Genomic DNA, 23,882 nt, shown 5'->3' with positions numbered 1-23,882 from the left:
TGCAAGGAGCAGGGACATCTCCAACCAGATCAGGTTGCTCACAGCCCTGTCCAACCTGGCCTTGAGTGTTTCCAGGGATGGGGCATCCACCACCTCTCTGGGCAACCTGGACCAATGTTCTACAACCCTCACTGTAAAAAAAAATTTCTTAATATCTGATCTGAATCTACCTCCCTCTATTTTGAAACCATTACCCCTCGTCCTGTCACACCAGGCCCTGCTGAACAGTCTCTCCCCATCTTTCCTGCAGCTCCCTTTAGGTACTGGAAGGCTGCTCTAAGGTCTCCCTGGAGCCTCCTCTTCTCCAGGCTGAACAGCCCCAGCTCTCTCAGCCTGTCCTCATAGGAGAGGTGCTCCAGCCCTCTGGTCATCTGCATGGCCTCCTCTGGACCCTCTCCAACTGGTCCATGTCCTTCTGGTGCTGGGGGCTCCAGAACTGGACACAGTACTCCAGGTGGGGTCTCACCAGGGCAGAGTAGAGGGGCAGAATCACCTCCCTCGACCTGCTGTCCACGCTTCTCTTGATGCAGCCCAGGATGCAGTTGGCTTTCTGGGCTGCAAGGGCGCATTGCCTGCTCATGTTGAGCTTCTCGTCCACCAGCACCCCCAAGTCCTTCTCCTCAGGGTTGTTCTCGATCCATTCTCCACCCAGCCTGGATTTGTGCCTGGGATTGCCACGACCCACGTGCAGGACCTTGCACTTGGCCTGGCTGAACTTCCTGAAGTTAGTACAGGCCCAAATTGTCTCTGATGAATCTCTGCCAGTGGTAGACTGGTCTGCGGAGCTACTTTGATGTCTCTGCTCCACGGTCCCCAACACGAGCAGGGTCCTGAACCTCTGCTGGCTGCGTGCATTTGCATCGCAGCTGAATTAACAAACCCTCTGCAATCCACAGTGCTGGCAACCGTGGTGCAGAAACGTCCAAACTGTGTGAGCCAAAACTAACGAGCTCTGAAGTACCTGAGCTGACTGGGTTTCAAGCATATTGTGCTGCGTAACAGAGTGTTCTCAGATGGTGCTTCGGGAGAACATTGAGTTGGCATTCCTACATCTTTAATGCAAAGGTAAAAAGGTAAAGTAAACTTTAGATGATTAAAAAAAACCTAAAGAAAGCAATCATTATGCCATTTTCCTCTCAAAAAGCTATTAATTAAATATTAGTTTGAATCAGAGCAATCCTGGGGATATTACATTTCACACCAAGCTTCTCACGGGGTTGGTAAGCTGCCATCAGCAGTATGTAGGATTTTTGCCTTTTTTCCTACTTGTTCAGTACTGGTTTTTATTTCTAATCCCTACCTCAGTGTCACTTCTGAATAAGGGTCTGCTTTTAGGCAAAATTGCCTTATTTCTTTTACTGACACAAGACTGATATAAGCTGTCAGAGTCCCTACCAAAAGACCTTTGTTGTCATCCTTTCCAAGAGCTCATAATTCAATAGAAGGCAAGAGACAACAGGCGCAGGGAAACAGATGGGAGATTGCAAGAACAAGGTAACACAAGCAGCCTAATTTTATTGTGAGGGTAAAAACTCACTTCTGTTACTGTTACCTAGTGTGGCCCACTCACTGGTTTCCACGCAAGACTCTTACATGCAAAAATAGGCATCATCTCATTAACCGCTACGCTTTCCCGTGGCACCACGTTTTGCCGGTTAATTATATGCTGTATAAAAAAATCTCTTCTTTTTTTTTAACCGAATTTAAGTATTATTGAATGGGCAAATCAAGTCTGATATGAAGTAGGCTTCATCCTTTGGATAAAGAATAGTTTTGATTACTAGGAAGACTTCCCTTTCTTTCAACAGCCCTGGGTTACAACCCCCTGAAATAAAAGGAAAAAAAAAATAATTGCATTGGGGTTTGGATCAGGCCAAATGTGATCTTGAGACCTACACAACCCACATCAGACATCTGGCATTTACTGGTTAAGGAAATATAAATTCATCAAGCTCTTTCTCTACAAGCAGGGAAAGAAGAGCAAAACGAAGATATTTTTGTAAAATTATTTGGGGAGCACTCAGATACTAATGAAGGGGAGCAAATAAGCAGCTACGTAGATGGGAAGATTGTGGAGTTACGACTCAGTCTGGAGCAGCTGGGAGAATTATACGGAAAACTACGTTAAATGATGTTCCAGCTTCTGAACTCACTCATATTCAGGTTTCTCGACAGCAATTTTTGAATGTTTTCTGGATGTTATGTTGCCACTGTTGAGATTTATGCCATATCAGCCAGAGATTTATTTATCCAGGGAGAGCACAGATAGAGGAGGAGACTTCGAGTCTCCTGAACCTGACCTGCCTCTCAGCAACTGGCTGACTTTATTTCTAGTCTCAGCAAGCTGCTGGTAATAACCTGCTGTGGTGGTTTAAACTCAGTCAGCAATTGGGTACCACGCAGCCGCTCGCTCACCCTCTCCCTCCTCAGGGGACGGGGGAGAGACTCAGGAAGAAAAGAAAATTTGTGGGTTGAGATAAAGACAGCTTACTAGGATTGCAAAGGAAGATATAATAATATATATATATTATAATAGTAATATATAGGGATAATAAAATATACAAAACAAATGATGCACAATTTCTCACCACCCAATAACTGATACAGCCCGTCCTGAGCAGCGGTCACAGAATGGAACCAAGAGCGATCCCAGAGTGATCCTGAGCAGCGAGAGAGAAAAAGCAAGAGATTGCCCACCAGCCAACCCCCCCTTATATACCAAGCATGACGTCTATGGTATGGAATACTTTTTTTGGCCAGTTTGGGTCAACTGTACTGGCTATACCCCTCCCACCTTCTCGCACCTGCACATTAGCGAAACCTGTATACGTATATACCCTGCCCCATTAAGCAATTTACCACATAACGAATTAATGGTTTGCTTATATTTCTGTCACACTGGGGCAGCCATTAACAAATTCTGTCTACTGCCTGGGTAGCAGATGGCTCCACCTCCTCATGCCAGGGATGGAAACCCTCCTAAAGCTTTAGGGCAGCAAGGGGGAAAGCTCAGCAATACTTTAGGAAGCGTGTTAATGGTTCAAGTGTTAATTGGGTTATGGTGCAGAAGGGATCCCTGGGGAAAGGGAAGCAGGAATGAAGAAAAACGCAGGGAGTGTTTGGACATGTGAGGTTACAAATATCCCTGTAACCTGACGGAGGGCACGCGTGTCCTGACATCAATGCTCCTTTTCAGCAAAAGCAAGTCCTAGGACAGAGGTTTTGCTTAAGACATTAATTTCAGCTATGAGACAGCTGTGTAAGCATCCTAAGGGTTTGTCAAGGAGCAAAAGAGAGGGAAATTTATTGGAGTTGGCTCAGCGTATGGGTGGCTGTAATCTGGTTTTATTTTACTTCTATGCCTCTGTCTCTATGAAGTTGTTAATGACATTCGTATGTTAAAACCAGTATATATAATCTTTCTTTACTTTTACCTAATGTTCATGTTCGGTGAATGTTGAGGATTAAAATAAGTTTACCTACTGAATGTTAGGATTCATTGTGTGAATGCTTAGAGATCAGCTAAATTAGAATCAAGTGTGTATTTGCTTAAAGTGAGGTTGGATTGTAGCTTGCTTATAGCTTAGCAGGAGTAGGCCTCGTTTAGAACTTGGCATAAGTGAACTTTAAATGAACTCTGTTAGCACGGATGGCTGCGCAGAGGAGGTAACAAAGGAGTACGGGACATCCTAATCTACACGATAAGGGAAACCAAAGCCATAACTCAAGGGAAAAATGACCTTCAAAATAGGGAGTAGATGACAAACAAGGCCTCAGTAACTTTTACTGAGGGGCCCTAGGGGCTGGTTCAAGACAGAAGATAAGGAAACTAATGACCAGCTGCAAACTTTGAAGATAAGGAGATGGCCTGTCTACAGACAGGGAGGGGACCTGATGGGAGTGAGAAGCCCCCAGCCTCTGAAACTGTATTGGACCAACTGCAGCATGGACAGCACGTGAAGAGGAAGGAAAGACCCCAGCCCTGAAATACCATTGGACTAACTGTCGTGTGGACAGCACGTGAAGAGGGCATGGAGGCTGGGGACTTGGACTGTGAAGGGTACAATTGCTATGGGGTTTCTTTGTTGGGGGTCCCTCACGGGAAGGGCCCAGCTGGAGCTGGAATAAAATGACTCCATGGCAAAAGCGAGGGTCCAAACTCTTCATTACAGTTGGGTCTAAGTCTGGATCCAGCTGCACCTTGGCTCCTTCCTGTGAAAGAGTTTAGAAAGCAAGGGGGTCCAGTCTCAATCCTGTGACTCTACAGAAGGGTCTTCCCAGACTCTTCTTTAACAGTGAAAGAGTGATTTCAAAAGATCTGGCTTTCCATTTCTATAGGCAAGCTTGCTAGATCACTCACACACTGGACTGTAGGCCAGCCGAAGGGTAACAGATTGTTTCTTGAGTAATCTTCACAGGCTCTTTGAGTAGCTCTTAATGCACGGTGCCAAATGGGAAAGCTACTGTCGAAGGTAGGTGCTAGTGATAGGCTACCTGCCCAATCATAGAATCACAGAATGGTTTGGGTTGGAAGGGACCCTCAAAGGCCATCCAGTCCAACCCCCCTCTGCAAGGAGCAGGGACACCTCCAACCAGATCAGGTTGCTCAGAGCCCCGTCCAACCTGGCCTGGAATGTTTCCAGGGATGGGGCATCCACCACCTCTCTGGGCAACCTGGGCCAGTGTTCTACAACCCTCAGTGTAAAAAAATGTTTTCCTTATATCAAGTCTGAATCTACCTCCCTCTATTTTAAAACCATTACCCCTTGTCCTATCACAAAAGGCCCTACTGAAGGGTTTCTCCTCATCTTTCTTATCAGCCCCCTTTAGGCACTGGAAGGTCGCTCTAAGGTCTCCCCAAAGCCTCCTCTTCTCCAGGCTGAACAGCCCCAACTCTCTCAGCCTGTCCTCACAGCAGAGGTGCTCCAGCCCTCTCATCATCTTTGTGGTCTCCTCTGGACCCTCTCCAACAGGTCCACATCCTGATATTGGGGGCTCCAGAGCTGGACGCAGCGCTGCAGGTGGGGTCTCATGAGAGCAGAGTAGAGGAGGAGAATCCCCTCCCTTGACCTGCTGGCCACGCTTCTTTTGATGCGGCCCACAGATCTCCCGCTGCACTTAGGATATTCTCCTCTCCATGTCCTTTAGTTCCTAGTTTTCTCAGTCTTGTCAAAATAGGAACTATTAAGTGCTTCCAAGGCTCCATAAAACAGATTTTTAATGCTTTTCATAATGTGGACAGGAGCTTCTTGCTAGCCATGCGCAGATCTTCAACATCTTGACATTCAATGTGTGGAAAAATGTCAGACAGTATTGCCAGGGTGTGGATTTTGATCAGCAGCCTAGAACTGGCAGTTTTTACTGTTTATTACTTATCCCCAAGCTATTTACTTCCTTTTAACACTCTAAACTCCGCACTCAAACGCTGACATGGGTATTTTTAAATTAAGGACCTTCGCACTGTTTAAGTTTGCTTAACAGAAATCGCCTGTCAGCTTTTCTCTTTTAACTTCTTGTTTGCTCAGCAGTCAGACTTTTCATAATTAAAGCCCTTTTTCAGTTATTCTGGTCTGCAATATGTATTCATCAGAAAAAAATACCAAAGAAATTTTTTTGCATGACTGAATGACTGAAGGGAACACTTCAGGTGCTCCTCCGTTCTTCCGTAACACAAGTTTTTAAATTAAACTCTAGAATTTTCTGGCTCTTTTTTCCAATGTCTCTCAGTGTTCAAAACTTCAGTGATCCTTGTGAACAGCTCTGAGTCACTTCTTCTCCCGGTGTCAACACTTCGCATCCCTTCACGCTAGATGAGAATCTGCCCAGAGCAGTTACCGAGTGAGATCTGCAATAAGCAGCCACGAGTTTGTCTCACAGAAGTATTTTGAGCGCCGCCCTCCCAACCTAAATTCCCCAGATAATGAAAAGCTATGTTGAAAATGGCTTCTCCTCCTTATCTAACTAATGTGCGTGCAAATCACAAATTACGTGAGAAAATGCTGGGCACCGGAGGAGCAGACCGGAGGTTTTTCAGACGCTAGGCCCTCCTGAGTATCGCAGTTGACAAACAAAATGTAACTGCAATGGCAATATCAAAAATAGCATGAGAAAGAACGGGCAACTTGCTGTTTATCAAAAAAAAAAGCTTGTTTTCAACTTCAGACTCGGGTTCCATGTGTGGAATTTGCAAACCGATAAGGAAAAGCCTCTGTAAATACCTCAGTTATTCATCCATAACTTTGCTTTGCCACACAAGCCTTAATCCCCCTCGAACAGCCGACATCCATAGTCCCTGGAATCAATAGGGACTCTGTCACCCGTTTCAATGGGCAGAGGGTGTTACCAGAACAGCATCTGCAGCAGTTCCCAGATAGGAACACCATGAAAAAAAAAAAAAAAGATCTTAATTTGAGACTAAATGTTTCATGTTTCAGAAGACCGGCTTCAGATGTGCTTCAGAAACTTTTTTTTTGGGGTATGGCTTTCTTCCACCAGCTGCATATTTAGCAGCTCTAGTCCTAGATCATCATCTTACGAGCTTATCTCCCAGGGGATCAGAACTTCTTTCTGATTTGTTTCTTTATTAAAATAATCAGGGCTTGAAATTAACTCTTTTAATTATTATTATTGCTCACAATCTTCGCTACTTGCATGAAAAGCAAGTAGCACATTTCCATGTCTTTTTTGAGACTTTTGGTTATTTCTGTGCGCATCTGCCTTTAGCAAGTTCATGTTCTGAAAACAGAAAAGCAAGAGACTGCAGGTAAAAGGGAATTAATAGTTTATTTTGGCACAGGAGGAAAAAAAAAAAACCAAAACAAAATCAGAAAACCCCAAACATGTGATATTTATTGTTTGGGAAGATTAAAGAAATCAAGATGTGTTTCAAATTTTAAATTTGGAAAGGAAGACTTACTGTAACTCAGTTTTTCATGGCTTTGTTTTTTGGTTGACTGTTTTAAAGTAAGGCAAATGATACTCTTCTTTCTCTTTTATAAGAGCATTTCACAGCTAAATAATTTAGGGCGAGACATTTTTTTTTTCACGTTGTGTGATTGCTACCATGCAAATATCCCCAAACCTATGTGACAACTCCAAAGACAGGCTTCCTTAGGGACAATCACGTGTTTTTAGACATAATAAGAAATGACAGAATCTAGCTGTTAAAGTTTAATGAGATGCTGAAATACTACAGTGCCAGCAGCCGTTAAAGCTATAGATAAATTACATCAAAAACAATCCCTCTCTGCTGCATTCCTAACTTCTAAAATATCCTTTGATTTCCGTATTGCCACTCTTTATTCTCAGCACATGCAGACCTCTGAGTTTCTCCGCAGTTAAGGATGTAACCACAGGTACTGCTGCCAGGTAAAATTACGGCAATGAGTTCTGGTTTGCACAACTTTTGGAAAACATTCGGAAACCGTTTGCTTCTCGGGTGGTGAGGACTTAATAAGAGCATCCTCACTGCTCAGAAAGCTGCAAAACTTTGTTCTGGAAGCAGTAGGAGACTTTTTTTTTTTGCAGAAAGTGGTGAGGCTGTGGTTTCGCTGGAGATTTTAAGGGCTGTAGGGATGGCACAGTGTGTACAGGGTGTGTACCACGCTGGAGGTGCTGCCTTCCTCTGCCTTTCCAGAAAACCCATCTCTGCAGGGACAAGAACAACAATTTATAGAGGATTTACAGATTTAATACTCCTTCCTGAGCAGTTTGACACTTCAGTTGCTCAAGTTACCACTTCCACACTCTAGAATGGCCCAACATCCCAAACTCTGAAAAAACAACCTATGGCCCACTGCGATAATTAAAATTTCTTTGGTTTAATATTTTTTTGGGCTCCTAAGCCACAGCCGGGAAAGTTTACACAGGGCTACGGCTCAGCAAGAGACGGGGCCATCCTAGGCCGGCCCTTGGAGCGGCCTTGTCTTCACGCAGAAGGAGAACCAGCCTCAGCGAACACATTGCAGGGAACATTTCCCCTTACAATATTTTCTGATTTTTTTTTTTTTTTTTTTAACGCTCACAAAACTAATCTCCCTTCAGAAGGAGGTAACACCGCAAACCCGCTCAGCTTCGTCAAATCAAAGGGCTGAAGCACCGCGGGGGGAGGTCGCTCAGCCCCACGGCCCTGCGCAGGTCGGGGCGGTGAGGCGGGATGCCCCTCTGTGGGGCCTCAGGGCGGTTTTTATGCGGTAATATAATAATTATTCCTCCTCCCCGCGCCCGGGCGAGGGGACGGGGCAGGTTCGCCCCCCCCCGAGCTGAGGCGCCCGCAGCTCCCCCTGCTTCCACCCAGCAGCGCCGCGCGGGCGGCGGGAAAGCGCGGCGGGGGCGGGAAGAGGCGGGGCCGCGCGGCGCGGCGCCGGGGCGGGGCGGGCGGGCGGCCGGGCCATGGAGGCGGCCGGTTAATGGCGTTCGGAGCCGGTGGTGCCTGCTGGCAAGAGGGTTGGGGGCGGGGGGGTGCTGAGAGGAGGCGCGGCGGCGAAGGAGGAAAACGCCGGAGCTGCCAGGTAAGGCCGCGGCCGGCCGCGGGGGAGAGGGCGGGCAGCGCTGGTGGGGATTCCCCTCCTCCATATCGGTGAGGAACAAATTCTCCTCGGGGTGAAATTAGGGCACCCGCGGTCCCTCAGCTGAGGGTTGAAGGAGGGGGGAGGGAAGGTGCCGCCCGGAGTTTCTGTCAGCGGCGGGGCGGTGTCGGTTTACCCCTCGGCGGGGCGGGGCGGGGCGGGGCGGTGCGCGGCCGCCGCTGCCCAGGGCGCCTGTTCTTTGTGTCCAGGTGGCGAGGGGCTGCCCGCGGCCATGGGGGTGCAGGACCGGCCCCAGTGCTTCTTCGAGATCGAGATCAACCGGGAGCCAGGTGAGGCTTGCGGCTCTGACACCGGCGTTCCTCTCAAGTGTCGTGTTTTGGGGTTTTTCTCCTCACATTTTCCCTTAATAATTCACTCAAGCCGTCAGCAGTGAGTTTCACCATTGATGTGTTATTTCTGAGTTAAGTTTTTTTTTTTTTTTTTTGTAACTTTTGATGTTCACTGGGGTGCCGGACGCTTTTTTATCCTCTCTTGCGATTGATTTGTATTTGCCTACGTGGAGAGAGGGTTCAGCGAGGCTAACAGACACTATTCTGAAAATAAAAAAGCATTCTGTATTAGAAGTGCTGTCCGGTTATGTGTTATACCCCTACAGTTCTATAAACTGTGGAAAATTGGGGCGAGTTGTGAGGAAACTGGAGAGGTACTCCTAAAAGTATTTTTAACCATACAGTAATTAAAACTGGGAAGGGACCTCAGGAGGACATCTGGTCTAAATCTTTCCTGCTCAAAATGAGTCTTCTGAATGGGAATGAAGAATTCACCATAGAATCATAGAATATCTCACCAGGTGGCGTGTATATAAAAAAAAAAGATTAAAATAAATCCATCTCTTAACTCATGTTTTCCCTATGGGATGCGTAATCACCAATAAGTGGTAAACTGTGAGTTTTAATCCTGGAGTAGCTACTTGATTCCCTCTTCTGTTTTCCCCAGTCTGTAAAAAAAAAACCTGCCACATTTACTTACTCATCTTTTTGAACATGAGTTTATCGTTTTATATTAGCTGTGTCACATGTACACAGTGCTTTATATTGCTGCTATTCGTGTCTCAGAAAAATGAATAAATGTGATGGCTTCATTATGCTTTCACTTTCATTTTCTGCTTCAGTGTTTCTCTGAAAGCCTTTGAAATAAGAGTTTATGTCTCTGCGTTTTCAAATTTGGGTTGCGTTCAAGTGTAACTGTAACCCATTATTTTCACCAAAATGAAAAGAAAGATTCAATTTTAACTTCAGTGACCTGATAAGAAATATCTATAAATGTGTTGTTATTGTAACTCCTGAGTTATTAACAGTGCCTTTTCTGAATACTTTTCTGAAGATAAAAATGTTAATGTAAATGGAGCTTTAACTTTTTCTGTTCCTTTAAATTCAGATTTACTATGGAATGAGGCTACCAAAAATGTTGTAGGATGGGCAGGCTTCCAGTTTAGGAATGGTAGTTTGACGAGGTTGATTTATAGCAAAGAATTTATTCTGGATCTCGCTTGCTTTTAATCTTTGTTAGGGTTTTTTTGTTCTGCGTCTCCATCTGGAGAATCTCTCCCTACGCTGTTTTCTTCTGCTCTTTCTTCAAGCGCACGCTCCTGTTCCCGTTTCATAATACCTCTCGTTGCCTGCCCTGTTCCCCCCCTCAGCCTTGTGCTGTGCATCACGAGTGAAAGTGGATTACCTTGTTTTCCCTCACATCTACTTGGGCTTGATGACTGATAGTGGTGTCAGAGAGAAATTGCAGCGTTAGTGTTCTTGGTGTGGTGCAGAGCTTTCCTTACCTGGAGCAGACACAGGGCCTTTGGCTCTGTTCCTGGCTGTCTGTATTTATTTTCTCTTTAAAGTAACAGGAATCTCACAGCTGTATGTCAGATTCAGAGCTGAGCTGTTTTTATTGCACCTGACTAATGGCTTGTATTTTTGCAGGAAAACGTGCCAGTTTGTAAAATGTTGTTTTGGGGACTGGCCTGTACTCTGGTTATGCTACTTTAATTCTAGTTTCTGTTTATTAATTCACTATGCAACTATCTCCTGGGATTTGAGGTTACGCTTAAAAAGCTTAAACGTTGCTCTCGTAGCTCTAAGGTGACCTTCAAAAGCTGAAACAAGTGTGAACGATACAGCAGTGCTTCCAGATGACATGAAGCACTAACTCAGAGAGATATACTCTCCTGCTGATAGCAGTGAGGCATTAATTTTAACTTTTAAACTGCCAGCAGACTTCCACATTAACATTTTGCTTCTTTCGACTTTAATACAATAAGCTGACCCGATTGTTCATTTTTATTAGAACTAGGGAGAAGAACAATCCTGTGTTTTGTTGCTAGTGAAGAAATAAGACATTGCCCTTGCCCTGTCTACATTGAAAAGCTGAACTAAGATCTCTCCAGAAAACCCAGAGAATAAGAGGACATGCCTCTCTGGCTACTGGAGACATCTCTCTGCCTGCAGAATACAAAACCGTGTCGGTTACTCAGAGTCCAAAAATGTTTCCCTGTGCAGCTGCAGCTCTCAGCTTTCCACTTACGGACTTTGCTTACCCTGTATTTGTCAAGATACCTGTAGCAATTAAAACTAAGAGATCAGCACGCCGACTAGATGAGAAGGAGCGGCAAAAGGTGCTCTGTGAGTGCGTATGTGAGAAAGGAGGGGACTGCAGAGTTTGAATTAGTTTTACTCTTTAACTAGATGCCTTTAGAAAACACAAGAGTTAATGTTGTCGTTTTGGTCGTGCTTTCAGAAGCTTTATTGCAGCTTTTGTGTCCATATTTTAATTTTAGCTGCAGAATCTTGCAGTAAAACTTTAATGCTTGCTTGTATGTGCCTCAAACTTTGTAGGCTTTGTGTCAGTGTTTTTAAAGTCTAAATTTAGGCTGCCTGTTAAGCATTTTTTAATGAATGCACGTTGTGGTTCATGTTTTTTAAAGAGCAAATGGAGAATAAAGCAGGAATAAGCATCTATTTTGATACTAGCACGGACAGCACCTCTCCTTTCTTTTGGGTCCACCCTACCAATGGGTTTGGATGCGTACAGCGTGCACATAGGAGTAAACTACTTAGAGTATTCCAAGAATTTGTGGATGGCAGCAAATGCCTATTTAAATAATTCTGTCTTTACTGTGTGATGCAAAATCTGTGTGGAGCTTCAGTCTTGCAGGTACCGTGGTAATTAGAACAGATGTCTGACTAGATGTCACGTACATAGTCTGCTGCGGTAGCAGTTCATGTGGCCATCTGAGATTTTTTTCACACATCTGCCCTCCCCACCCCCTTTGAGTGGCTTTATCCATCGTAAAGTATGTTATAATTACTCTTTTTTGCTTTGTTTCATTCTTATTCACAGAATAATTCTCCTTATTTGCCTTTTTTTTTTTTTTTTACTTCTCTCTTCTGTTATTGCCTGACCTCTTGCTCACTTCTGCATTCCACTTCAGTTTCCTTCCTTCTTGGGATATGTCCCTTCCCTTATCACTCAGTCTGTTCTTTCATTCCTTTTCTCCTTCTAGTCACTTTTGCCTAAAGTCTGGTGTATTTGGGGATTCCAGCTGCTATGAATTTATGTGAAATAAGCTGCACTGCAGAAGTCATTCTAGTACTGTGCCTGCATTAATAGAACCAAGGATGCCTTAAGGGGTTTTTGTTACCCTTCCTGAAGAGAGAAAGCGTTCTCAACTTGCTTCCTGTTAACTTTTAGCCCGTTGAAGACAAAAAGGAGCAGATTGTCAGGAAACAGATCGGCACTTTGACCCTGTCGTGAACTGATTGGCAGTCCAGTTGAGTGCGGTACGACAGGAGCCGAGGGGACGTGAGAGACCCCATCAAAGGGCTTGGAGGGGAGATAAGATACAGATTCAGAGGGAAAGGGTTTAATAAAAATTGTAACCGCAATCATAATTATAGAATTGTTGTCAATGTGGAGTGGAACACCCTGAAGATTTACCTTGACGTCTGGAACAAATGGGATTAGTAAATGGAAGACCAAACTGCTCAGCCTCTCCTGCTAGGAGAAGACAAAGTGCAGTCTCTCGCTTGCGTTTCTCTCTGAAACTGCAGGCAGTAAATTTTGGTTGTGCGCAGTAGTGAAATATGTTTGCTGTTGCGGAGATCGCAGAAGAGTGGAATGGAGGGAGCTTCAGGGAGTTATTCGTGGAGGACTGGGCTTAGTAGAGAGCTGGGGAAAAAAGTTTTTGGAGGCTTTCCTTGCAAAGAGTGTAAGGTGGGGTAAGGAAGCATTAACAAAGCGTTAATGTGTCAAGACTGTAGATCCCTGCTCAGGGAAACAGGGACATCCACTGTTTTAACTTATGTTTTAAATAAAATCTGGTCTTTTTCCCCAGTAAGCTTTTATTTGTTCTGAAAACTGTAGCCACGTTTCTACTTTAAGGCAGTCTTTTAAGATGTATATGACTTAGTGTTCACAAATTGAGGGATAAATGAATTAATAAAATTAAAATACAGTGATTTTCATAGTGAGCTGTTATTTAAACTTGTATGCAAACCTGTCTCAGCCTTTGGGCCTCCGGCAGGCTTCCTGTCTGGGTCTGGAGGGGATGTGCATCACTGCCTTCGTGGTTGTAATCCCCGCTTTCTCCTTCAGCAGGATATTCCTGTTGATGCACTGGGAAAACTGCTGCAGTGGCTTCTCACTTGGTTTGCTCTAAGAAACTGGGAAAAGACAAACCCAATATATTTAAATTTAATTTTGAATAACTGGGTTTGTTTTGGGACCGTCTACCTGAAATTGACACCTTTATGGGCTAAACATAACATAATCTGGCAAAGCAGTTCGTATCACAGGGGAAATGCATTCAAGCAGTACGTGTTTGGCTCCTGGGTTTGTTTCTGAAAAGTTAAGCAGCTGAATTGGGGGAAATCACTGGATAAACATTTGAAATCAATGATCATTTTAATAAACTTTGCTAGCCGGAGCCCTTCTTACAGTATACCAGCGATATTCCTGTGTGAATTTTTACCACTTAGTTTGAATCAAGCACTAGTTCTTCCTCAGATGAAAAATTGATCAGGCGTTCAAAACAAAAGAAAAAAGTTTTCATCTTTCCATTTGAAAACAGAATTCTGAGATAGAATTATTTGTGGTCATTATGCCTTCTGGTTTCTGTAATTGGTGTAGCTCATTAGCTACAGATAACACTTTATGAAATATGCATCACTTACTGTATGTAATTACCAGTAATATAAATGCTTTTTTCATCGCTCTGATTTATATTAAAAAAAAAAAGTTAAAAGCCTGCTAGCAATTAAGAATACTTTATCAAAGCATTGTTTTAGAAATAATGGGCGAATGTTAAGTTATGGTTGGATAAACTTCTATGGTGTTGGCTAGCAGGAGAAGCATGGTAATGGACTGTAAATCCTACACCGTGGTACGGACCAACGTGTCTTCAGAGCTGTGAGCTGGCGAGAAGCAGTCTTCTGTTGAGACAACACTGAATTACAATTATAGAAATACTGGAAGATTTGCATCAAGTTAGGTGAGAGTTTTGTCGCTAAAAATAGAAGTGAGGTATCTGGGCAGGCTCTTTTCTTGGCCGAAGTCCGACAGAGGAATCTGGGAAGGTTTGTGAGCTGAATTCACCTACTCAGATAACTCTTCTTAGGAATTTTTTGCTTGTTGGTTTTAGTTTACTATTCAAGTCTTACGGTTAGTCACAGAAAGCTCATTACCTAATCAGATAACTTAATCTTTATTCTGCTTAATTTCCCTGATACAAAACATTGGAAGTCTTCTCTATACAGTGAAGGTGGATCATTTCAGATCTAGACACCTCTTCTCTGAGGAAATCAGTAGCATCCCAGATGCTTTTTTATCTCTTATGTCAGCATATATCTCAACTTGAAGTTTAAAATTAGATGTTTCCTTTTATTTTTTTGAGGAAGAGGTAAGAGTGGTTTTTTTTTTTTTTTAGGTTCTAAGCATACTTTTATACATACTTTTAATACAGTTTTTTTTTTAAATTAACAGCTGTTGTTTCATACATATTTGTCTGATCAAGGTGTGAAAATGTGTTTGATCTTTCTCTGGCACGTTTAATCGACTGGTTGTCGGTGGAAAGTATAACCTTTCATGCGGTTTAGGTAAAATAACAGATAGCAACCCACCAGATGGATACACAGCGTGTGGCTTGTGTATAAGCACATGGCAACATTTTATGTAGTTAGATATAACCAGATAAGCAGTACTTCAGGTTATATGGAGGAGAAATGTATTTATCTTTTGAACTGGGTCTATAGTCACTGGATACGTGCGTTACCAACAGTCTGTAGGAGCTGAAAGGCATGGGAAGCTAGAGGCGTTATTATTGACAAAGCACTAATGAAAGGCGCTGTTGAAATCATGATACTTTAGTTATGAATGTCTTTTTCCATCTTCTGCCTTGACCTCTTCAAGAATGTATGATGACAGTGTTCCGCCAGAAAACAGAAGCGATGGTGTCTGCTTGAGGTGCTGAATACGGTGGGGGTCGTATGTGGGACAGGGACTTGCAGCCAGAAGGCTTCTGCAGTTTATACATGAGGACAAAAGCGCCTTTTGGAGCCCACAGGCAGGAACACCTCTTCATTATTTGTCGACTGTTTCCTTGATAAATCAGCAGCTGGGCTGGTGTTGCTCTACTCTTCGTAAAATGGCGATGGTGAGAAGTTTTTCTCTGAAATGCGTCGTGTTATTTCACATGGCGGATGCAAGAAGAAATCTCTGGCTTTCTGAAGCCCTTCATCACCGTTCAGTTGAGCGCTTTGGCAGGCGGAGGAATGGGATTTCTGCTCTCCCGAGTTACTGTGCTTATGATGAAAATGGGGAACTCTTTTACGAAACTACCTTCTCTGTTGTGTTCCCTGTCTGAATTTTCAATCTGTGTAGCTTGTAATGGTTTCTTCACTTCCAAACAGCCGTCTTTTCATCGCGGCAGGTAATGAAATGCAGACCTTTTAAAAGCTGAAGGAATCTTGAAATTTTTATCTAAGAGTACAAAAATACCGGTGATCTCTGTTACTTTATTTTATTTCTCCCCTTTTTGAACCGACAGTTCACCTCGTTGGCAATTGCAAACGTTTGGACAAAGCCTTAAAATTGAATGCAGTTTCTTAGGAGCCCCTTAGAATTTTTCTTGATGGCATAGTATTGAATAAAATACATTTGAACTTCAATTTTTTTTTTTTTTTTCTTTAACGGAAGGAAATGAGAAGTAATTCCTGGAGTAGTGACTTTTTTTGACTTGTCTTTGAAGTCTTACCAGCATACACCACTAGAGGGTAGTGCTCATTGACAGATTACTACTGCTTTCCTCGTAGTGCTGGCCAACAGTGGGGCTTTTATGGCTTATTTCATAACTTTTTTTTTTTTTTTAACTCAAGGATTTTTAGGCCAAGCGTGCCAATGCGTCTATAATTCTGAACACTGTATGGGACTAAATCAGTTGGTCTATTTAGGTAATGGCCACAGGAAAAACTGTGGAAATATAATTATTAATGTATTTGTATAAAAACAGTAGTTGGGGAGGGAGCGAGGAATTATTCCAGCTCTCTCAGGACCTGTATTTATGGCCTTTTTTTTTTTTTTCTTCTCAAAACAGAAATAAATTGACAGAATAAACTATATAGTAAATCAGTTTGGCTTTCCGGGTTCAAAACAAAATGGAATCATCAGGATTTTTAACAAATTAGATGTAATGATATTACATAATCTTTTTACAATGATGGTAGTGTTGTTTCCTAATGCTTGTTTTAATATATGCATAAAATAACACTTGATCAGAAAATTATATTTTCAAAACATGCTGATTTATTTCTATACAGGTTTTCTTATATAAAGAGTTATAAAACAATTATGTTTTTTTAATTTTCTAGTTGGTCGGATTATGTTTCAGCTCTTCTCAGACATATGTCCGAAGACTTGCAAAAACTTCCTTTGCTTGTGCTCAGGTAAGTAGCATGCTTATATTTAAGATTTTTTTAATGTTTCACACAATTATTATTTGTTTATGCAGATATAAACCACAGCATGATAATAATGCTGGTGGGGGGGGTTTTTTGTTGTTTTTTTTTTTCTGGTAAAAAAAATAAATACTGAGACTTGTTAGTACTGAGGAGAATTTGAGTAATGCGTAGCAGGAAATAGTGTAGTATTCTATAACTGTGAGTGAGAGTGGTGGAGATAATACATCATCACAGAATGCAAAACTGTGAATTTATGGAACAGAAACTTTTTTTTTTTTTTTTTTCCCCTTAATGTGAGGCTTCTCTAGATAGAAGTGATTGACAAAGCTGAAACTATGGTGGAGTGGTTGATCACTCAGGTTACACAGATGTGATAAAGGCAAGGAATGTTTTAGGATTTATCGGAAGAGATATTAAGTATTGATGTCAGTGCACAGTATAATAGTGACATTTGACTTGGGACACTACATAACATTTTGAATATATATAAATCTTGTATAAAATTTTGATTATATATAATAAGGTTTTGAGTGTACTCCAGGTGCATAGAAGTGCTACAAGAGGGATCAGAGGACAGGAGCGTGTATTAAATCTGAGAAGACTTTTTCATTTTTAGCTAAATGGAGGACTGAATAGGAATATGGTGGTCCCTTAGAAATTCTGGGGTTATTTAGTGGGGGAGAGGAGAGAAGAGAAATCAAAGAGACGGCGTTGGCAGAAGGATGTCTGGGTATAATGTAGCACCCTCCAATCCATTTTTTAAGCAGGACTTAACTTTTTAAAAATGATTTCTAATAATTGGAAAAGTAAAGGTAGTAAAGGTTTGGTGGATTTTTTTGATCTGCACTATTCCTCAGGGATTTTTCAGCTGTAAGTTGAAAATTAATCTTGATTAGGTTATTGTAGGAATTGTTGTATGTTATTTAGGCAAAGAATGCATTCTGTGTCTCTCAGTGATCTCCTGGTCTTATATATGTGAATCCTCAGTGACTTGCAGTATACTTTGAATTAACTGTACTGATGAAGGCTTTACCTTGTATAGGAAATAATTCTTTTTCCAAATCATTAAAATGCTCCAGCAAGAATTTCCGGGCAGCATTTTAACATCTGGCTTTGGTGAACAGCTTTTAGCTAACTGGTTATGTGAAACAAATTTGTTGATATGCTCATGCGTTAACGTCTCAAAGTTCATCTTGTCAGAGCTCAAATATCAGGATGTGATGTGTTCTAGATAATCTCTGTGAAGATTTAGAAGAGCTTTATAATACTATGAACTTGTGGAAGGTACAGTACATATCTCATTTGTTTTGAGGTCTGTCTGGTTATGCCCTCTCTTTATTCTGCTTTCTGATTTTTTTTTTTAATCACTTATGCTTATTAAAGAGATAACTAGGGATAGACTGACAATGGGAAAGAATGGTACAGCTATCAGAAAAATGTGAACTTGTTTGAAGTTTGTCATTATCAGAATAGATTACAAAAGATAAGAAATTAAATGCAGTAGCAGACTGAGTAGCAGAACGTCCGAGCCGCATGCTCTGTAGCTCTGAAGGATTGTTTAAATCCTTACAGCAGCTTTGCTGGAAAAAGTTAGGTGGATATAAAGGAAGGAAGAGATGTTGGAGATGATGAAGAATGAAACAAGCAGAACAACAACAACTTTTCTTAAAAAAGCTACTTATTTGTGTTGCTCCCTATTTGAATTCTGTTCTACAGCTGGCTGTACAGGTTTCATTAATGTCTTCAGCTGAAACACGTCTTTAACTGGAAGAACATTTGAAAGTAAGCACAAAGTTAGGAGGTCTACTCTTGAGATCAGACTTCTGGATTTAAAAGCTACCTGAAACTTTTTTTTTTTTCATTCTTGCAAATTGTGTTTGCTACTGCGTACTCATAGGACAGAACGATGATTTGACAGATATCTTTAAAAATTTGCTACTAAACACATGATAATTAAATTCTGTGGGGGAGAAAAAAGCATATGGAAGAACCTGAAGTAATTTCATTTCTTCTGGTGAATGTAGTGCTTAAGAGAATTAAATTACATTCATTTATTTTGCCAGTAGAAGCCATGTTGTTTCTGCTGTGGTAATTTTTAGTTGTGAGCTGCTATACCATCTTCAGAGGTGAAATAAGCCATTTGCTTCCAGAAGTTGGGCTCCCCTGACTCCTACCACTTTTCCCAGCGAGGTCCTTTGGTAGAACTTTAGTCATTGTAGAAGTGTGAGTTCCTGTCAAGTATCTCTTTTTCCCTTATCTTTTGGTCTTTGCACGAAATCTTTGAATCACTGGAGGTTTACTCAATACAGCGTAATTTTCTGGCGCTGACATCATTTTGTAGTCACGCGCAAGCTCTGTGCTCATCTAAGGAGGTGTATAGCGATAGAATAGTGGATGCTATCCCATTCCGGACCATATAGTCTACAGAATGGAATACTGTAGCAGCAGACTGAGCATGGTACACTTCTGTACTACGTAAATGAAGAATTCTGCATGCTAGGTCAATCCAGCACATTGTTTCTCCTTAGAAATGGATGAGTACCCACCTGCACTGTAGCTGATAAAGGCACCATGGCTGCAGGGTACCCTGTGTCCTCACTTCTGCTGTTAGGGACCTCACAGCAACTTGATTTGGGCTGCGCGCTTCCGTTGTGCCGTTGTGAAAAGCTGTTTTACTTGTCTCAAGGCAAGGTGATAGGCCATGAGAGAACGACTGGAGAGCAGTGTTTGAAATGCTGTGCCCGTCGTCATGCCTGCTGCTCCCTCCGTGATCTCTGTGAGGCAAGCCAGGATGTTTTTATCAGAAACAGATGGAGGAGGACAGGGTGATCCTGGCTGCCTTCCTCTGACATTGTTGTCAGAAATAGGCCTGGCTACTGTGAAAGAATGTTGTCTATCTTGACAGCAAGAGGCTCTTTGCATTTAAATTAGAACATCTGGACTCTCAAACTGGCATTTGCAGGTCCTTCAGTCAGTCTACCTGTTAAATAAGCACAATCCCATCTGCTTCTTGGCACTTTGTCAGGAGCTCCCCTTCTCGTAATCTCAAATGGAGACCACTGTTGGGCACCTAAGGCGAAATATCTGAGATTGGATTGGCAGTGCAGGGTGTTAACAGGGCATGAGAGCAAAGTTTACCTGCCAAAGGGAGAAGGGCACTTTGATAAAGGCCCTTTCGTGGTGCCCCCCCCAGCTAACGGGTTATCCCTTGCAACCGTTATGTGAGTTCTTCTCCACCATCCCATTTCCAAGTGACTTGCAGCATATGGAAAGAACTGCTTAGGCAGGAAGGGTGCAAATAAATTCAGCCTAAAGGAATTTTTTTTTTCTTTTTCAGACAAAATTCAGGCATATTTAGGGCAAAAAGAATAAGGCTAGTATTTGTCCGTAAACAAAATGAAGCCCAGATGATGGGTGCAACGTGGAGCTCCATGGGGCACAACTAGCTCAGTTGGTAAGGCATGAGACTCTTCATCTCAGGGTCGTGGGTTTGAGCATCAGCACGGACTGTTGTGTTTTAACCCCAGTCAGCAACCAAGTACCATGCAGCTGCTCGCTCAGCTCCCACCTCCCCAGGGAACGGAATCAGAAAGAAAGAAGACTCATAGGTTGAGATAAAAACAGTTTACTAGGATGGCAAAGGTAGAGATAATTATATATATTATGGTAATAAAATATACAAAACAAACAGTGCACAATTTGTCACCACCTGATGACCCCACAACCAATACAACCTGTCCTGGGCAGCAATCGCAAAAGGGAGCCAAGAGCGATCTCGGAACGATTCAGAGGGAGGGGAAAGAAGAGAGGGCTACACATATTTATTTATTTATTCCTGTTTTGATTCTCATTCAGTTTGTCCTGGAATGGTTCTTGTATACACAATTCTGTTCCCCTGTTCTGTCAGTCTTTTCAGGAATGGGAGTCTGTTTTGTGCAAGTTTCATGCTGAGATGGTGAGGGCTGGACAGATTGGCATCAAGGAGCGGCCTGACGCTGTGCGTGGATAGGTGAAGGTGTGACACGTGCTTGGAGTAGCTCAATCCCGCTTTTCCAAGAGGGGATTGCATTGAAACTGAGTTGCAACCTGTTCTGAGCGCAGATTTCTGTCCTGGGATTCAGCTGGCACCCAGGTGTATAAGTGGCTTGAAAAGGACTCCGTCTGTAAGCTTCAGCTAACGTAGAAGTGTAGTTGTAACCACAGAAAATAGTTAACCCATCATTATCACAAACTCTTGCTTTCTTATAAATTGTCCTGAGTGGATTGCTAATAAGTACAGCCCTTCTTGGAAGGGGAGGAAATTTTTTTTAGGAAGGAAGAAGCTTAATTTTCACTTGAGAGTCCCCTTGCAAATGGGTCCCTTCCGCTATTAATGGGCAGTGAAAAGGCAACAGGTAGGACTGTGTTGTTTTTGTCTGTTTTTTTTTTATTTTAAAGTTGTGCTTTTCTGATGGCTGTCTTACATCCGTTAGCACTCGGGAGGTGGGACCCTCGGAAGTTCTCCAGTGACAATTTGTAGATTCTTTTTGTTTAACTTTCTTGCAGGTGAAAAAGGAATTGGCAAAACAACTGGAAAGAAGCTGTGTTACAAAGGCACTACGTTCCATCGTGTGGTTAAAAACTTCATGATTCAGGGTGGGGACTTCAGCGAAGGTAAAATACGCTTTTAAAACAGAAATGTTTTAAGTGGAACAGAAACATTAAAACTTACATGGTCATAATGTAACTTTAGAAAATGCCATGGAAGCACTGCAAATCCATAAAAATATTCTATTTGCTGTGAAATATAGCACAGATCAGCCATTTCTTTGTTAATCTTTGAAATTCTGAAATGTTTCAACTGAAGTAATATTTACTTAGAGAATGTGTTAAGTTAGAGAAGAGAAAAAAAAAAAACTCTTGCTGGAGTTAACACCTACCTTATTAAACCAGAATTCAAATCTGAAATGTAGTCTTACTGCTTTTCACCTTTGTGTCTGTGGTAGAAGCAACGCTAGTAATGCTCTGTTGATACAGGAACCTAGCTATTTGAAGAAGTTTACTTTTTAAAGTTATTTTTAGTAAATGAGCTAGAAGTGCTTAATGGCTAAGTCTCCAAAAGGAGATTTTCTAGGAGTTTTTGTTTCCTTCCCTGCAGTGTGTGTACAACAGTGTTTTAGTCTGTTGTCTTGCCCTGGGATACCAAAATATGTACCTTCTTCACTCTATCTTGAAATCTTGTACCTGATAAAATAGGTACGGTGAGGGAATACCTTGTTTTGAGAGTCAAGTGGAAGTGAGGATGCCTTTAAAAAGGCTGGCCGCTTTCTTACCTCATCCACTCCTGTGCTCTCTCAGCTGCTTTGTGCAGGACAAAACTATTGGTCATTCCTACTGCTTTGTTGTTTTTTGTGGGTTTTTTTTTTTTGCTTGCTGTTGTTGTTTTGCTGTCTGCTGCTGCTTTAGCAAATACCAATGAGGATTAGCCTTCAGAGCCCTGCTGCAGACTTTCCAGTGTTCAGAGGCACTGGGGCAATCTCCGTTCTCAGTATTTTGAGTGTCGACAGGATAATGCACAACTGATTTTTTTAATTAAGGAGCTCTTGCTCAGATACTAGTAGCTGGCCAGAGTATCCTGGTTCGTTATAAAACTGGTGGAATGTTACAGCTTTTTTTGTAAATGAAACAAAGGGTTTAATTCATGCTTTTTAATGTGTAGGTAATGGAAAAGGAGGTGAATCTATTTATGGTGGCTATTTTAAAGGTAAGGGGAAATATGTCTTTGCAAATTCTTTATTAAGTTCTGAGATAAACAAGTCTTGATTCCCAAGCTACTTAATGAAAACAGGTCTACTTATAGATCACCTTTTGCATGAAACTAATGTTGCATGAGAATTATTTTTATTTGCATGACTTTCAGATAATTTTTTTGGTAATATTTAACTTTAACTGACAATTAATTAAAGCTAACATTATTGGTTAAACATGACTTTCAGCATGGAGGTTAGGCAACTTTATTCATGAATAAACTCCTATCTTCCTGCCTAAAACTGTCAACATATTCTTTTGTTTATAGAGAATGTGGTCTTTTGCAAAATGAAAAGGTAAGAGACAAAAGCTCAGTAACACAAATTCCAACTGTTCCCTTGTACCCTCCCTAGTAAATATATAGACAACTGATTACGCCCGTTTGTAGATGGATATCTGTGTTGCTTGGAGAAATGAAGAGTTCTGTGTCTAACCTTTCTGAGGGTTAATGACTTCTGAGAAAAAAAAACACTGGCATAATTTCCAACTCTGAACAATTGTTTCTTCTTCTGTTAATATTCCTTTCCTCCCCTTCCCTGTTCAAGGTTTGTATGCTTAGTGTTCGTTTCTGAAACTGTTTGACATTGTTTATATGCTACACAAGTTATTTTACCTGCAAAGAATTTGTAAATAAATGTACATTTACCTCTTTTTAAAAATCTGTTGTTGGAAGGAAAATGGTGAGTTTATAATGTATTCTTTATTGAAAAAAAAAAAAAAACCCCAGGTAGTTACCATGGTATGCCAGTTAATAAAGACACTGTATGTATCTGTGTAACAGCCCATGGTTCTGTATGTTTTGCAAGTTAAGTGCATGCCATTAAGTTTATCTTAAACAGAGACATAGTTTGGTGTTGGAGTATTAACAGCCTTTAGTTAAAAAAAAGTCTTGAATAGCTCCAGTTGCTAAGAAATTACTAGGGTTTGTCTCTAAAGACGGTGAGTGCCGCACATCCAGCGTTGTGTTTTGATGTGTAAAGTTAAAACAGCTCGGTACACTCAAATCACTATTTTTAGCTTTGAAAATGAACTTCAGAACATCTGGTTTTATGTTATGCTGCATAACCAGAAATCATCCTTAAGTCACTGGAATGTAAAATGCACGTTAAGTTTAGTCTTAATTAAATTTATACTTAGGTTGCAGGAAGAGCAGGTTCTTTAGTTTCTCAGGTATCTCAGGTTTTTTTTCTGTTGTGTGTTTTGAGACTTCCAGGTTTGAATTGGTAAGTGGCTAGCTTTTAATGTGCCATAGCAAGGAAATGGCTTTTTCTCTAGATCTTTCCACCTGAGGTGCATGCTGTGTAAATAACAGAATCACCTTTGTTAAGTCTTGTTTCAGGATGTCAGTAAGTCTACCAACCCTGTTCTCGTTCAGAAAATGCTGGATTTAAATACAAGTCTGTGAGAATCTGATGTTTATTGAAGACACTAATAATGACTTTGAATTTTTTTTCAATAGAAATGTTTGCACTATATCTGAAACTTTTCTTTAAAAAAGAATACTTTCTGTCTCATAACTGCTTCTACTGTAACTTTTGAGAGGCTTGTTTAAACTTGA

At 41.7% G+C, this 23,882-nt stretch overlaps 1 protein-coding gene across 5 annotated transcripts in view; it reads left to right on the top strand.

Annotated features, from left to right (window-relative positions):
- Positions 1–8,485: 8,485 nt before the first annotated feature.
- Positions 8,486–23,882, top strand: part of NKTR (natural killer cell triggering receptor) — a 41,733-nt gene continuing 26,336 nt past the window's right edge. For 4 of the 5 annotated variants that reach the window (XM_086741714.1, XM_086741713.1, XM_086741712.1 and 1 more), the window contains exons 1-5: positions 8,486–8,510; positions 8,777–8,857; positions 16,448–16,522; positions 21,083–21,190; positions 22,236–22,280. In XM_086741714.1, the coding sequence (XP_086597840.1) occupies positions 8,800–8,857; positions 16,448–16,522; positions 21,083–21,190; positions 22,236–22,280 (286 nt within the window). In that variant the 5' untranslated portion in view covers positions 8,486–8,510; positions 8,777–8,799. Of the gene's footprint in view, positions 8,511–8,776; positions 8,858–16,447; positions 16,523–21,082; positions 21,191–22,235; positions 22,281–22,598; positions 22,621–23,882 lie in introns of those variants that run through there. The other variant, XM_086741715.1, reaches the window with a different exon arrangement.

This window comes from Chlamydotis macqueenii, chromosome 2 (genome assembly GCF_036417535.1).
Source record: "Chlamydotis macqueenii isolate bChlMac1 chromosome 2, bChlMac1.mat, whole genome shotgun sequence".
NCBI classification, from domain to species: Eukaryota; Metazoa; Chordata; class Aves; order Otidiformes; family Otididae; genus Chlamydotis; species Chlamydotis macqueenii.
The sequence above is the reverse complement of the archived record's forward strand: the minus strand, read 5'-3'. Positions and strand labels throughout refer to the sequence as shown.